A 13805-nucleotide genomic window follows, 5' to 3' on the forward strand; every position below is an offset into this window, starting at 1 on the left:
CACTGCCCACAACTCTGCATCATCTCATCTAAAAATCTAAATGAATTAACATATAGCCACCTTCCACCACCCACTCGCTGCCATTGTCTCACGACAAACTTTCAGATATGTTACTTGCGAAGTGAAGCACGCGATCAAGTTTATTAAAACTAGTTGTGTTCGTCTTCATTGTTATTAGTAACTGACATAACGTTAAAAGGTGGGCAAACGAGAGCGAACTATTTCACTTAACTAACGTGCACTATAGTATACACTGGCGTTTAAAGTATCGACTAACAAAACTGGGAGTTGTAATAGATCGGACGCAGGCATGTTTACACTATATGCAAAGGATCAAAAGGAATGAAATAGCTCATTTATGACGCAGTGGATTTCACGGTCAGTAATAAGAGCTATCTCTGGTATTATCAGTCGTGTAGCACTGATTAGGACAGGAAAAACACTGAGTCCATCGAGGCGGATTGATGTTACGACCCATCAAACCTCAGGGAGCTGCACACTCTCTACTTATGCAGCTACAAACAAACAAAACAAAATGACTGGTACGTAGAACAAATTTTAATCAGATTGAACTAAATGATTGAATGATTGAATGAATGAATGATAGACTGGAGAAAGGAAGGAATGTTTTATTTAACAACGAACTCAACACATTTTAATCACGGTTATACACAGGCGTAGGAAGATGCCAAAACGTGAGGGCGCGCTGCTGCTACAAAGTAACTTACACCCTCCTTTCTCCGCTTTCTACGCTAGTGTTATATCTTTGAGCAGAACATATAGTTAAGAGCCACAGACAATGAGAAAGGAAACCCGCTGTCGTATCGCAATGGGCTACTCTTCCCGCTTAGCAACAAGGGTCTGTTGTATGCAGCATCCAACAGACAGGATAGTACATACCACGGTCTTTGTTACACAAGTTGTGGATCACTGGATGGAATGAGAAACAAACCACTGGTCCCACCGACTGGCATCAATCCTAGACAACATAAAAACAAAACAAAACTGATTTGTTGACCTTAATACTGTATGCTTGGGTTCCAGTATTAAAACGAAAACCACCCACTGACCACTGACGATCTTGTTTAGCCCGAGTGCTTTGCCGTTATTAAATCTGGAGCGATTATAACTTTTAAAAAATCAATCAAGTACAATGTCAGAAAAAGTTCCAGTACAATGGTGATCACCTTTATAGTGGAGGAAACTACAACGAAAGAACAAGTATGGCAGTGGAAGGCGGTGCAAATTTAATTTTGCATTATAAATGTTCATGTTTGTCAGTGACAGATCTTCCAGAAGAAATTTTAGAATATATTCTTTCTCAGCTGTCGCCATATCGAGATTTAAAAGCAGCGAAACAAGTTTGCAAGCAATGGCATCGATTGGTTTTAGGTAACTATGGATTAGGTTTTTACTTTTTAGTTGGCAACGGTCGTTGGCGTCACAGGTACCCCCCAAACAAAAATCCCTAGTACTAATACTATAGTTACATATATTGTATAACAACTATAGCCTTATCTGTGCTTGGCGTTGACTGTTACCGTAGCCTAACAGACGTAATGTTCAGACACGGTGGAAGCAATTGAATGAAATCGCACAACCAATTTATTGTAATAAACAGTGACATTCCCGTCTGCTTATATGTATATAGAGTACTGCGATTTCGCTCAGCAGTATATGGAATTTACGGGCGAGATCACCCGGAAGAGATCAACCGGTGATGAAATCGCCAGACTCCAGCTGTGACACTAAACAAGTCGGGAGTCTTGATTTAATTAATGTTTTGGGTTTGATACTGTTCTTTATTCCCAAGCTTTTGTTTTTTCTGTCATTGCTTTTGTTCAGTTTACTCCATATCAGCAAGGTTGGGCGAGATCGCCGACGTTTTGTGTACCATTTCATTGTACACTTACTTATTGTTTGAGAACATATTAATGTAACAAATTAATAAAATTCAAACTCATCTCGTTAATTATGAGTGTTCATTGTTAAAACTAATTATATAATTAACGTATTCCCATGTGTTACAGGCGACATACGTAGCGGAAGATCCGGTTGACTATTTCCACGACCACCCTGTCCTGCAGATGTCATAGAAGACTCACTTGTTGAACCACCAAGCTTAATTGTTTAGAACATTTATTAAGCAGAAATAGCAACAGTCCCTTCAATTTACATACACTATGTACATACACCCCAAAGTAGCCTAAGTCCGGACAAAACTACGGCGATTTCGCCCAGCTTCGATCGGCAGAATACAAACACTAGCTAACACTTTAACAGGCAAAGACAGAAAAAAAGGACACATCACATTTGATTTGAACATTGTTCGTATCATTTCATGCAGTAAATGATAGTAATATAAACATTTTAAATAATAACATTCCTCTTTAGTTAGATATATATAGTACGGCGATTTCGCCCAGCAGTATATGGAATTTACGGCGAGATCGACCGGTGGCGAGATCGCCCTACTTCTCACAGCTCACTTGGCACCTTGTCGCTGTATGTCGCAGGGGCGTAGGCTGGGGTGTGTGTGTCAAATGACCCCCCCCCCACCCCCAGCTGAAGCAATGGTCCACTTTCAGAACTAAAACGTATACACGTTTATACATACGGAGTTTCTGGTGGTGCAAAAACAGAATAGAAAAAGTGTCCACTTGGTTCATATTTGACCCTGCCCCCCCCCCCCCCCCCCAAGTCCATATCACACTATGCCCCAGTGTCAATCTGTGTTTTCACTTTGGCTCCAGACTGTATTTCAATGCATGTCACGCCATTTGCAGTGACCAGTCAAGCGTTGTTAATCCTCTGCCACATTCTTTTGAGTATTGCCAAAAAATACTAATTATTACTTTCATTTTAACATAACAATTCATAATTAAATACTTAACAACACATAATTAACTACTTAATAATATTACGTTTTTCGTTTTGTTTAAATTTTATTACCAGAAGTACATATAGTATTTTATAAATTTAGATCGAAATATTACGATCAGAACCAAATTCAGAATTTTTCCGAAGGAACATGGTACATGGCAAAATGTTATGAAATGTACCGATAAATGTTCACTGTGCCTATTTGTATCAAACTTCTCCCCTTTCTTCTGGAAAGGGAGAAGTCACTTCTACTTTTTCAATTCTAGATTAGGGCCTGCTTACAATGAACAATTATACAATCCATTAAAATAATTTGTTAGGGTTACAGAACTTCCCAAATATGAATAATAATATTTGAAAAACTATCATTCAGCAATGTATTATTTTCAAGTTGCGATGTATTATTATTGTATACACATGTAGTATGCATTAAAAAAAAAAATGACATGATTCCAAATATGTTATTTACATAAGATTCATTAGCTTTTATCTATATATATTTATTACATTTACAGATCTGTTGAATTACATACATTTACTGTGTCATGCTTATGCAAATTAACTTGGGAGTTAAATTTGGACAAATGTTTTCAGTCTTATCATACAGGGACTCATTCTATATTGTTCGTTTGACTTGGTACCAAACTAAATATTTACCATAACTATCAAATTGAATATTGCTGTTTTTACATACATGTAGGTGTGACCCAAATGATGCAGCAGACTTTTCGTTATTCCTTGAGGGAGTCGAAGACAATTTGGACGCAGATTTTGCCACCGCCGGTCTTGCCGACAGAGCGATACTCACACTGTGCCTGCTTCTTTGATAAATCCATGTACGTTTTTGGCGGGTGCACCTTGAGTAACACGACTTTCAACGACCTGTGGAGATTCGATCTGGCAACCCGACAGTGGATCCGTCCACTTGCAATGGGTTTGTGTTTACACATCTTGCAGTTGCAAATGTCATCGTCAAATTAGCAAATTGCTAATATTAATACAAAGTGGCTACAACATTTAGTTTTTGGCTAATAAAATATTAACATCTATAATAACATCTAAATATTGAATTTGATTGCTATCTTTCTTTTTTATCCTTTTTGTCAGGTCAGACTAAATAAATACATTTCTAAAACATTTAATATAATTCATTTTATATGAAGGAAAAAGAAAATGTTTTTGTAGACTAACTGAAGATTAATCAGTATCAAATTATGTTTGCCATGTTGCAACTGCTTTATTTTGTCTGTTTTAAACCATAAGTGACTTAGCAACGATAACCTATTGATACATGACTGCACAATGCATGCTACATCAATAATGTTACCTTGGTTTATTAGCGACATGTATTTGCCAGAGCTAACTCTGGCACTTGCCAAATTCGGCAATTGCGAATTTTGAAACAAGTTGGCGAATTTTACTTTAATTTGGCGAAATAATTTCATGTAATAATTGAATTTTTTTTTAGAAAACAACTATTGATTTCTGCAATTTTTAAAAGTTTAATAGACAATTTGGCGAAATATTTTTCTCACCCAGAGCTAGCCCTGATTTACATATACTCATTTTAACAGGTTCTTACCCGTCGCCGAAGGCCTGTGCATCCATGGTTGTGTACAAGGACAGTCTGGTATTATTTGGAGGGTGGAGCCATCCTACTCCATTCCCCCTACATCAGGTACTGTAAACATTGTCTATTCCCTTGCATTATGTATAGTATGCATCGGGGAACATTTTGTTCAGTATCATGTTATGATGCACTACGCCAGTATCAGAGATAACTACTCAATTCTAAAACAGATCACCAACTGTTGCTAATCAAAGTTTTTAAAACAAAATGTTTCATGCAGATACAGTATTAACTTTGCTTGAGGTATAATGAACATTCTATACACCCCCTGTGGTATGTGCTATCCTATCTGTGGGATGGTGCATATAAAAGATCCCTTACTACAAATGGAAAAAGTAGCGGGTTTTCTTTCTAAGACTATATATCAGAATTACCTAATGTTTGACATCTAATAGCTGATGATTAATATATCAATGTGCTCTAGTGGTATCATTAAACAAAACAAACTGTCTATATATCCCTTGCATCAGGTATAACAAAAGTTCTACATTCCTTTTGCATCAGGTGTCAAACATTCGATGTGCCCCATGATTCACATACATAAGACATTATATATTGCCATTACATCAGATATCCATGCAGCAAAGTTTTGGTGTTCCCCTGCCACAAGGTATTGCAAACATTGCTTATTCCCTAAAATCATTTAAATTGTATTCATCCCCAACAATTTCTGTTGTACCCCTGCTTAGCCTTAATAGAACATAAAGTTGATATGACATCGACCATTTGACAGAATGATGGAACATATCGATAATTTGAATAAATGCCTGGCTACATATTTTAAAGCTATCTTAGTGCTACAAAATTGTGAACCCATTGTAGGCTGTGACGTCGCTACAGCACACACCATAGTGACGTCATAGCTTATGATGGTTTTACGATTTTATACCGCTAAGATATTTAAAAAAAAAAAAAAAAAATTTAATTAAAAAAAAAAACGACAAAAAACCTGCCACGAAAATTCAACACAGAGATAAAGAAATTTTTTGTTTTTGGACATTACAAACATGGATGATGATGAGATGAATAGTGAGGCCACAGTATGTACATTTCGGTATGGGACTACATGACAGGGCCGTGCTTCACGCTTGCTGTCAGTTGAGCTATCTCGATATCACTCGAGCCCAGGGTACATGGAACCTGCAGTGCATACTGGGTAATCATCCCCCATGTGGGGTCATACACTCGGGAGACACACCCATAATCGCACCCGTGAAGTGGGTGAAACTCGATGTATGTGCCCTTACACCTACCCATTGAGCCTAGCAGTGCACTCACTCTGGGTTGGAGCCGGTACTGGCCTCAGGTGGGATACGAACCCAGTACCTACCAGCCTCAAGTCCGATGGCATAACCACTACACAACAGAGGCTGGTTTTGTAGCACAAAGATAGCTTAGAAAATATGGGCCCAGGTTTTGATAGATTTATTACAGCATGTATACAGATGCAAATAGATTCGCTGATCCATTCAGACAGTTGCCCACACATTTTTCTCTCTCCAATTTTCAACATTAATTTTTATTTTGTTTTTATCCCCATCATTTCAGGCGGACCGTTTTTTCAACGAGCTGCACATGTACAACCCTGAATCAAACCGCTGGATCCAGCTGAACAGTGTGTCGGCATCTGTACCGGAACCAGTGGCTGGTCACTCCGTGTCCATCGTTGAAGACCGGATGGTTGTGTTTGGCGGGTCGCACGTCCCAGCGGCAGGGTAATTGAGTCTTTGCACAGGAAAGGAAAAGAGTGTCTCTTTAAAGAGAGGGGAAGGATGCAGCCCAGTGGTAAAGCGCTCGCTTGATGCACGGTTGATCTAGGATCGATCCCCGTCAGTGGGCCCATTGATCTATTTCTCGTTTCAGCCAGTGCACCTTGACTGGTATATCAAAGGTTGTGGTATGTGCTATCCTGCCTGTGGGATGTTGAATATAAAAGATCCCTTGCTACTATTGAAAACAAAAATGTAGCGGGTTTCTTCTCTAAGACTATATGTTAAAATGACAAAATGTTTGATATCCAATAGCCGATGTTTGATATCCAATAGCCGATGATTAATTAATCAATGTGTACTAGTGGTGTCGTTAAACAAAACAAACTTTTAACTTTAAAAGATCATGGAAAGTCATCTAATTGTTTAAAAACTAAGTGTACCAACCTTGTACTAATTAGTAAGTAAACATTGTAGACCACTGTATTACTCAGGAGATCCTTGTTAAATGATTTTTTATATTTCTTTTTTCACAGAAGCAATGATGTGTGGGTCTTTGACTTTGAGTATTTGTCTTGGAAACAACAGCCGATAGCTGGTCCAAGGCCAAATATGCGATACGGTCAATCTCAAGTGAGTTTTAAATGTTTTTCTTAGGTCTTGAAAGAAGCAGAATTAACTTACCTGTGCCGTTATTGTTCATTGAAAGTCATTTGTGGTCAGAGTTCCATGACTGTTATGTCAAAGGTCATGGTATGTACTGTCATGCCCATGGAAGGTGCATATGAAAGATGCCTTGCTGCTTATTTGATAAGAGTATCCTGTGTGGCAGCAGCAGGTTTCCTTTCAGCCATATTTTAAAATAACCATATGTTGGACACCAATATAACTGTATAAAATGTGGCGAGATATTCCTTTCCTTTCTTTTACAGTAATATGGAATAATCTGATTGTATTAACAGTTTGAGATGCACTGTCTGTTTGGGGGCTGGACATAGCCCATTGATAAAGCGTTTGCTAGATGCGCTGTCGGTCGAGGATCAATCCCCGTCGGTGGACCCATTGGGCTATTTCTCGTCCCAGCCAATGCACCACAACTTATATCAAAGGCAGTCGTATGTACTATCCTGTCTGTGGGATGGTGCATATAAAAGATCCCTTGCTGCTAATCGAAAAGAGTAGCCCATGAAGTGGCGACAGCGGGTTTCCTCTCTCAACATCTGTGTGGTCCTTAACCATATGTCTGATGCCATATAACCGTAAATAAAATGTGTTGAGTGCGTCGTTAAATAAAACATTTCTTTCCTTCCTATCGGTTTGGTATCGATTGATCCTGTTGGTGGGACCATTGGGCTATTTTTCATTCCAGCCAGTGCCCCACAAAGGCCATGGTATGTGTTATCCTGTTTGTGGGTTGGTACATAGAAAAGATCTCTTGCTGCTAATGGAAAAATGTAGCGGGTTTCCTCTCTAAGACTATATGTCAAAGTTGCAAAATGTTTGCCATCCAGTAGCCGATGATTATTAAATCAATGTGCTCTAGTGATGTCAGTAAACAAAAGAAAACTTTTAACAGTTTGATTTTACTTTTGTTGCAGACTACCATTGATGACAAGCATATCTTAATTCTGGGTGGATGTGGTGGGCCCAACCAGGTTAGTTCAGATTTGTGTTTCAGGTGATTTTTACTTTTTATATTTTAAAGTATGTGTAAGAGTCTGGTTCTTTAACCTTCAAACTACTGGATTAATATTTGTCAAAAACCACGTTGAATGGGTACAGATTTATTACTTTTACTTTCATATTTTCACCTAAAATTTGTATAAGTACATAAAATAAAGTTTATATTTTAATCGGTAAGTATTATTTTCGTGAGTTTTTCTCATTTTTATGTTTTGGATCAATTATTGTTGATTAAAATTAGGCAAAAAATTAAAAAAGTCACGTTTATTTACAGGCATTTGTGGCCAGATGTCTATTATTCCCAATAGTTGTGTTTTTCTGACCAGTCATTTTTTGGGAAAGAAACTACGATTCATATCCCAATATTTCGTGATTTTCATTGTTGGTAAAATGGTTATATTTATTATCAAATTAGCTGTCAATCAGCTATCAATCCTGAAAATTACAACGATATTCCGCCATTTTTGTCAAGTTAAAATACTTTGCCGAAAACCACTTTTTCAACTAAAAATTCCCAGGTATTTTCCATTAAAAAACCTATAAACTAAAACTTTTTTACTCTCAGTTAATGTATTTCCTGTTCTGTTATTATTTCCGGTGAGTGCAGTGTGCAGGAAATATGAATTGGGGAATGCACTGTATACTGTGTACAGTGTGTCGACTTGCGAGTATTGAGCTAGATGGCTTCGCCTGCAGTAGTATGAAGGTTAATTGTAAATTTTTAATATCTGGCAGCCATCTTAAGGTCAACAAGTCTGGATGTATTAAAATATTTCTAATGTATATGATCTACAGCAAAGTAAAATGTTTTGATGTAGATTAGGCCAGAGGCCATATACTGAATAAATAAATATACCATCTGTATGTAAGAATATGCCTGGTTTGTTTGTACATTTTTAATGAGATCTGGCTGCAATCCCTGTTTTATGACACATGTAAGAAACTCTTTGTTTAACTGTAAATTTTTAATAATATTTAATTGTATATTTTTAATGATATTTAATGGTACAGATTTAATGATATTTAATGGTACATTTTTATATTTAATGGTACATTTTTGATATTTAATTGTACATTTTTAATGATATCAGGTTGCTATCTTTATATTATGATACATGAAAGAATGTGTTTAATTGTATATTTTTAATTACATTTTTCTGCTGTCTTTGAATCAACAAGACAGACATTAAAAAATATATTGTAATAGTATCACACATATATGTAAGAATTGTTTAATTGTAGATTTGTAATATCTGGTTGCTGGCTGTATATTATGACACATGAAAAAATAAGTTTAATTGTAGATTTTTAATGGCATCTGGCTGCTGTCTTTGGATCATCAAGACATTAAAAAAAATATTGTAATAGTATCACCCATGAAAGAATGTGTTTAATTGTAGATTTTTAATGATATCTGGTTGCTGGCTCTTGGTCGAGGAGACTGGACATGGGCAGAGGTGAAAATCAATAACAGCGAGTTTGCAGCCACCCAGCTTTGGTGTCACCCAGTGTGTAAGGTAAGCTACTTTGTAGGGGTGAGTTGTGATGGAGAGTTCAGGGAGGGAGTTTACAGCGACCCAGCTTTGGTGTCACCCAGTGTGTAAAGTAAGCTACTTTGTGGGGGTGAGTTGTGATGGGGAGTTCAGGGAGGGAGTTTGCAGCGACCCAGCTTTGGTGTCACCCAGTGTGTAAGGTAAGCTACTTTGTGGGGGTGAGTTGTGGGGGTGTGTGTCAGGGTGGTTGTTAGTGGGGAGTTTGCAGCGACCCAGCTCTGGTGTCATCCACTGTGTAAGTTAAGCTACTTTGTTGGGGTGAGTTGTGAGGGGGGTGGGGTTCAGGGTGGTTGTCGGGGGGGAGTTTGCAGCGACCCAGCTCTGGTGTCACCCAGTGTGTAAGGTAAGCTGCTTTGTGGGGGCGAGTTGTGAGGGGGGGTTCAGGGCGGTTGTAAGGGGGGAGTTTGCAGTGATCCATCTCTGGTGTCACCCAGTGTGTAAGGTAAGCAAAGAAAGAAAGAAATGTTTTATTTAACGGCGCACTCAACACATTTTATTTACGGTTATATGGCGTCAGACATATGATTAAGGACCACACAGATTTTGAGAGGAAACCCGCTGTCGCCACTACATGGGCTACTCTTTCTGATTAGCAGCAAGGGATCTTTTATTTGCACTTCCCACAGGCAGGATAGCACAAACCATGGCCTTTGTTGAACCAGTTATGGATCACTGGTCAGTGCAAGTGGTTTACACCTACCCATAGCCCTATAATGTAACTGGCGGCAAGCATATGGCAAAACGACGTACACAAATATAATTAAATGAAAGTGACCGTCCTTGCACGGGTACTCGAGTCCTGTGAACGGACTCCAGTCTTTGCTAGACTCTGTCCGAGTACTCGTGGAGACCCTAGACTACCTCCTCCACCCACTGCTTCCTACACATTTATTGTGCACTAAGGGGTTCAGTTATGCGAACCATACCACCCCAGAAAGGTCCCTTAAAGGCGCAGACTCTAGTTTTAACCCGTAAAAATAGAAACTAAGTTTAGTTAATTTTCAAACCTGTAACTCAGTTGGATAAAGTTACAGTAGAGTGAAAGAAGAGTCTGTGACGTTAAAACGGGAAACATCCTTAAAAATAGACAAGAACTCGAATCAATAAACCGCTACTTCTCAGACGCATGTGCGTTTTTAAAAATATGAAAAATGCATTTTGTAATATTAGAAACAACAGGATGACCAGAAACACCGGTTCTATGGAAATGGATAATCTAAACAATAAAATATAAGTAATGTTTGATTTCAGTGATCATAAACAGCTCTAATAGTGAAAAAATAAGCTGTAGTGTTTAAAAACTAGGGTTTGTCCCTTTAATCACCGATCTAAATATCGACACCATGTGATTATTTCAGAAAATTTGAGAAATTTATCTGAATCGAATTCTTAGTATAGTTGTACTGAGGCGAGTTGGTACGGGGCTAGTAAAGTAAAGTTTGTTTTATTTAACGATGCCACTAGAGCACATTGATTTTTTGTCTTATCATCGGCTATTGGACATCAAACATATGGTCATTCTGACACTGTTTTTTAGAGGAAACCCGCTGTCGCCATATAGGCTACTCTTTTACGACAGGCAGCAAGGGATCTTTTATTTGTGCTTCCCACAGGCAGGATAGCACAAACCATGGCCTTTATTGAACCAGTTATGATTCACTGGTCGGTGCAAGTGGTCTACACCTACCCATTGAGCCTTGCGGAGCACTCACTCAGGGTTTGGAGTCGGTATCTGGATTAAAATTCCCATGCCTCGACTGGGATCCAAACCCAGTATCTACCAGCCTGTAGACCGATGGCCTAACCACGAGTCCACCGAGGGCGGTGTAAGGTAAGCTGTTTTGTGGCAGATTGGGGTGGCATGAGTTTGCCGCAACCCAGTGTGTAACGTAAGCTGCTTTGTGGGGGTGAGTCAGGAGGTGGGTGTGTGAGTTCGCAGCCACCCAGCTCTTGTGTCACCCAGTGTGTAAGATAAAGTGCTTTGTGGGGGTGAGTTGTGAGGGTGGGAGGGTTCAGGGTGAGTTGTAAGGGGGGGAGGGTTCAGGGCAGTGGTCACGGGGGAGTTTGCTGTGATCCAGCTCTGGTGTCGCCCAATGTGTAAGGTAAGCTGTTTTGTGGCAGATTGGGGTGGCACGAGTTTGCCGCAACCCAGTGTGTAACGTAAACTGCTTTGTAGGGGTGAGTCAGGGGGAGGATAAAGTGTAAAATAAAGTGTTTTGTGGTACATGTAAGCTGCCTCGGGGAAGTTCACCACTGCTTCATCAAGTTCGTGGGGGTAGTGGTTGAGGGCGGGGAGTTTGCTGCCAACCAGCTCTGGTGTCGCCCAGTGTGTATGGGATCTTTCATATGCACTTTCTGATAGACTGGACTGCACATACCACAGTCTTTGATATACAAGACATAGGGCATTGGTTAGGATGGGTAAAATCTAATGGGTCTGTTGCAGGGGATCGATCCTATGAGTCCAGCACCTCAGGTGAATATTTTACTGACTGAGCTAGATGCTGCCCTCTATAATCTGAATGCCAAATAGCTATGTTTAAACATTTTAGCCCTACTTTACTTAATACAATCTTACTAATACTAATAATCGGATATGCTACATAAAGAGGAAGATAAAGATTAAAACACTAAGATTGGGGGGTGGGGGTGGAGGCAGGATATTCATATTGACAAAATACTTGAATGCAGCATTTAAAAATAAAAATTCACTAACCGTTGGGCATGGCAATATTAGTTATTTACTAGCCCAACATTGAATATCACTAGCCATGGGAGTGGGGCTACCATAATCTAGAAGCCCTGGTGTTGTTAAACAAACATTCCTTTCTTTTTTTTTCTTTTTTTCTTTTTCAGGTTGGTAATACCTTGGTCATCTTGAATAAACCTCCCAAATCGAGCGAGTCTGTATCACAGACGAGTCATCAACAGCACATCCAGTCAAATCGAGTTTTACAACCAGCAGTGATACCGAGAGAAAATCAACCAGCCAGATACGGGAACAGAGAACCAGAAAATCAACCAGATTCACTAATCAACCGACTGGGTAAAAATCGCCTTAGCACCTCATCGCAACAGAACCCAGGTGGTGGATTTGTTAACCGGGAACCGGAATACCAACCAAGGTTATCGGTTCACCCACCAGCCGAACACCAACCAGGGCTGATAGCAGCTGTGAACAGAACACCGGAAAACCAACCTCCATGTCAGTCGGAAAACCGTCTCGGCGGAAAGCAACTGGGCGTTGCTGCCAGGGCCCTGCATAAAAATCCATCACTGGGTCTGATGGATCAGGGCGGTTCCGACCTCGATCACAGGGGTGGGACCTCGAATCTCCGTCCCGGCCATCCGTCCGTGAAACCGAACTCCATGCACGATCGGCAGAAGCAGCTGGACCTTCTCCGGAAGTACGAAGAGCGGATCCGCCAGCACCGGAGCCCTGCATCATCGGGGGGCCAGGGCGGAGTACGGTCGCTCCCGGCAACGTGTGATAATAGCGTGACGACCCCCCGCGAGTCCAGAATTCCCATGTGTCTTTACCTACTGGACATCGGCTCAGTCGCGCAGACCCAGACCTCCACATGGCTGTGCCCGCGAGAAACGTTTGTGTGCAACAGCGTGGACGACCGTTCTATCACCATTTTCTACTCCCTCGTTGAGGGCTGGGGGGAGCTCGTTCTGTTCGGAGGGATTCAGATGGATCTGTCGTCGACGCAGAGACGAATGGACATGAGCTCAAAGTCGCACCTCGTCAGTAACAATCTGTACGTCCTGCGTGCCTGTAGGCGAAGGTTCTGAAACTCACTGGTTTTGACTCACACAGAGTTGAATCGAGTTGAAAACGATGGATCTTACTACTCACAGGGCTTCTAGAATTTTTTTAAAATCCACTAGCCATGGGATCAGTGATTTTACTAGCCACGATTAAAAATTCACTAGCCCTACTTTACTTCAAGTTAATACATTTTATTAAATATGTCACTTAAAGAGTGAGATAGAGCTTAAAACACTAACATTTGGGGTGGGGTGGGAGTAGGATATTCATATTTATAAAATATACTTTACTGCATCATTTGACAGAAAAAATTCACTAGCCGTCGGGCATGGCAATAGTAGTTATTTACTAGCCCAAAACTAAATATCACTAGCCATGGGAGTGGGGCTACCATAATCTAGAAGCCCTGTTTTAGTTATTTACTAGCCCAACATTGAATATCACTAGCCATGGGAGTGGGTCTGTCTACCATAATCTAGAAGCTCTTTTTTTTTTTTTAAATTTAGATATATTTTTTAATTATTATTATTTTCACAAAGGTTGGATTTGATCAGAAATATAAAACAATGACC

The 13805-nt window shown here is 39.8% G+C and overlaps 1 protein-coding gene across 2 annotated transcripts; it reads left to right on the top strand.

Annotated features, from left to right (window-relative positions):
* The first annotated feature begins 1221 nt into the window (after window positions 1-1221).
* Window positions 1222-13440, top strand: LOC121390141 (F-box only protein 42-like). Of its 2 annotated transcripts, none has more exons than XM_041521888.1 (8): window positions 1222-1392; window positions 3584-3817; window positions 4458-4561; window positions 6062-6228; window positions 6759-6855; window positions 7821-7877; window positions 9306-9422; window positions 12315-13440. In XM_041521888.1, the coding sequence occupies exons 1-8, from the start codon at window positions 1224-1226 to the stop codon at window positions 13254-13256; spliced, it is 1887 nt and encodes a 628-aa protein (XP_041377822.1). In that variant the 5' UTR covers window positions 1222-1223; the 3' UTR covers window positions 13257-13440. The 2 variants fall into 2 exon arrangements, with proteins under 2 accessions (XP_041377822.1, XP_041377823.1); XM_041521889.1 differs by having other exon boundaries at window positions 1256-1392; window positions 2031-3817.
* The last annotated feature ends 365 nt before the right edge of the window (window positions 13441-13805 follow it).

The sequence above is a fragment of the Gigantopelta aegis genome, chromosome 15, assembly GCF_016097555.1.
Source record: "Gigantopelta aegis isolate Gae_Host chromosome 15, Gae_host_genome, whole genome shotgun sequence".
Taxonomy (NCBI): Eukaryota; Metazoa; Mollusca; class Gastropoda; order Neomphalida; family Peltospiridae; genus Gigantopelta; species Gigantopelta aegis.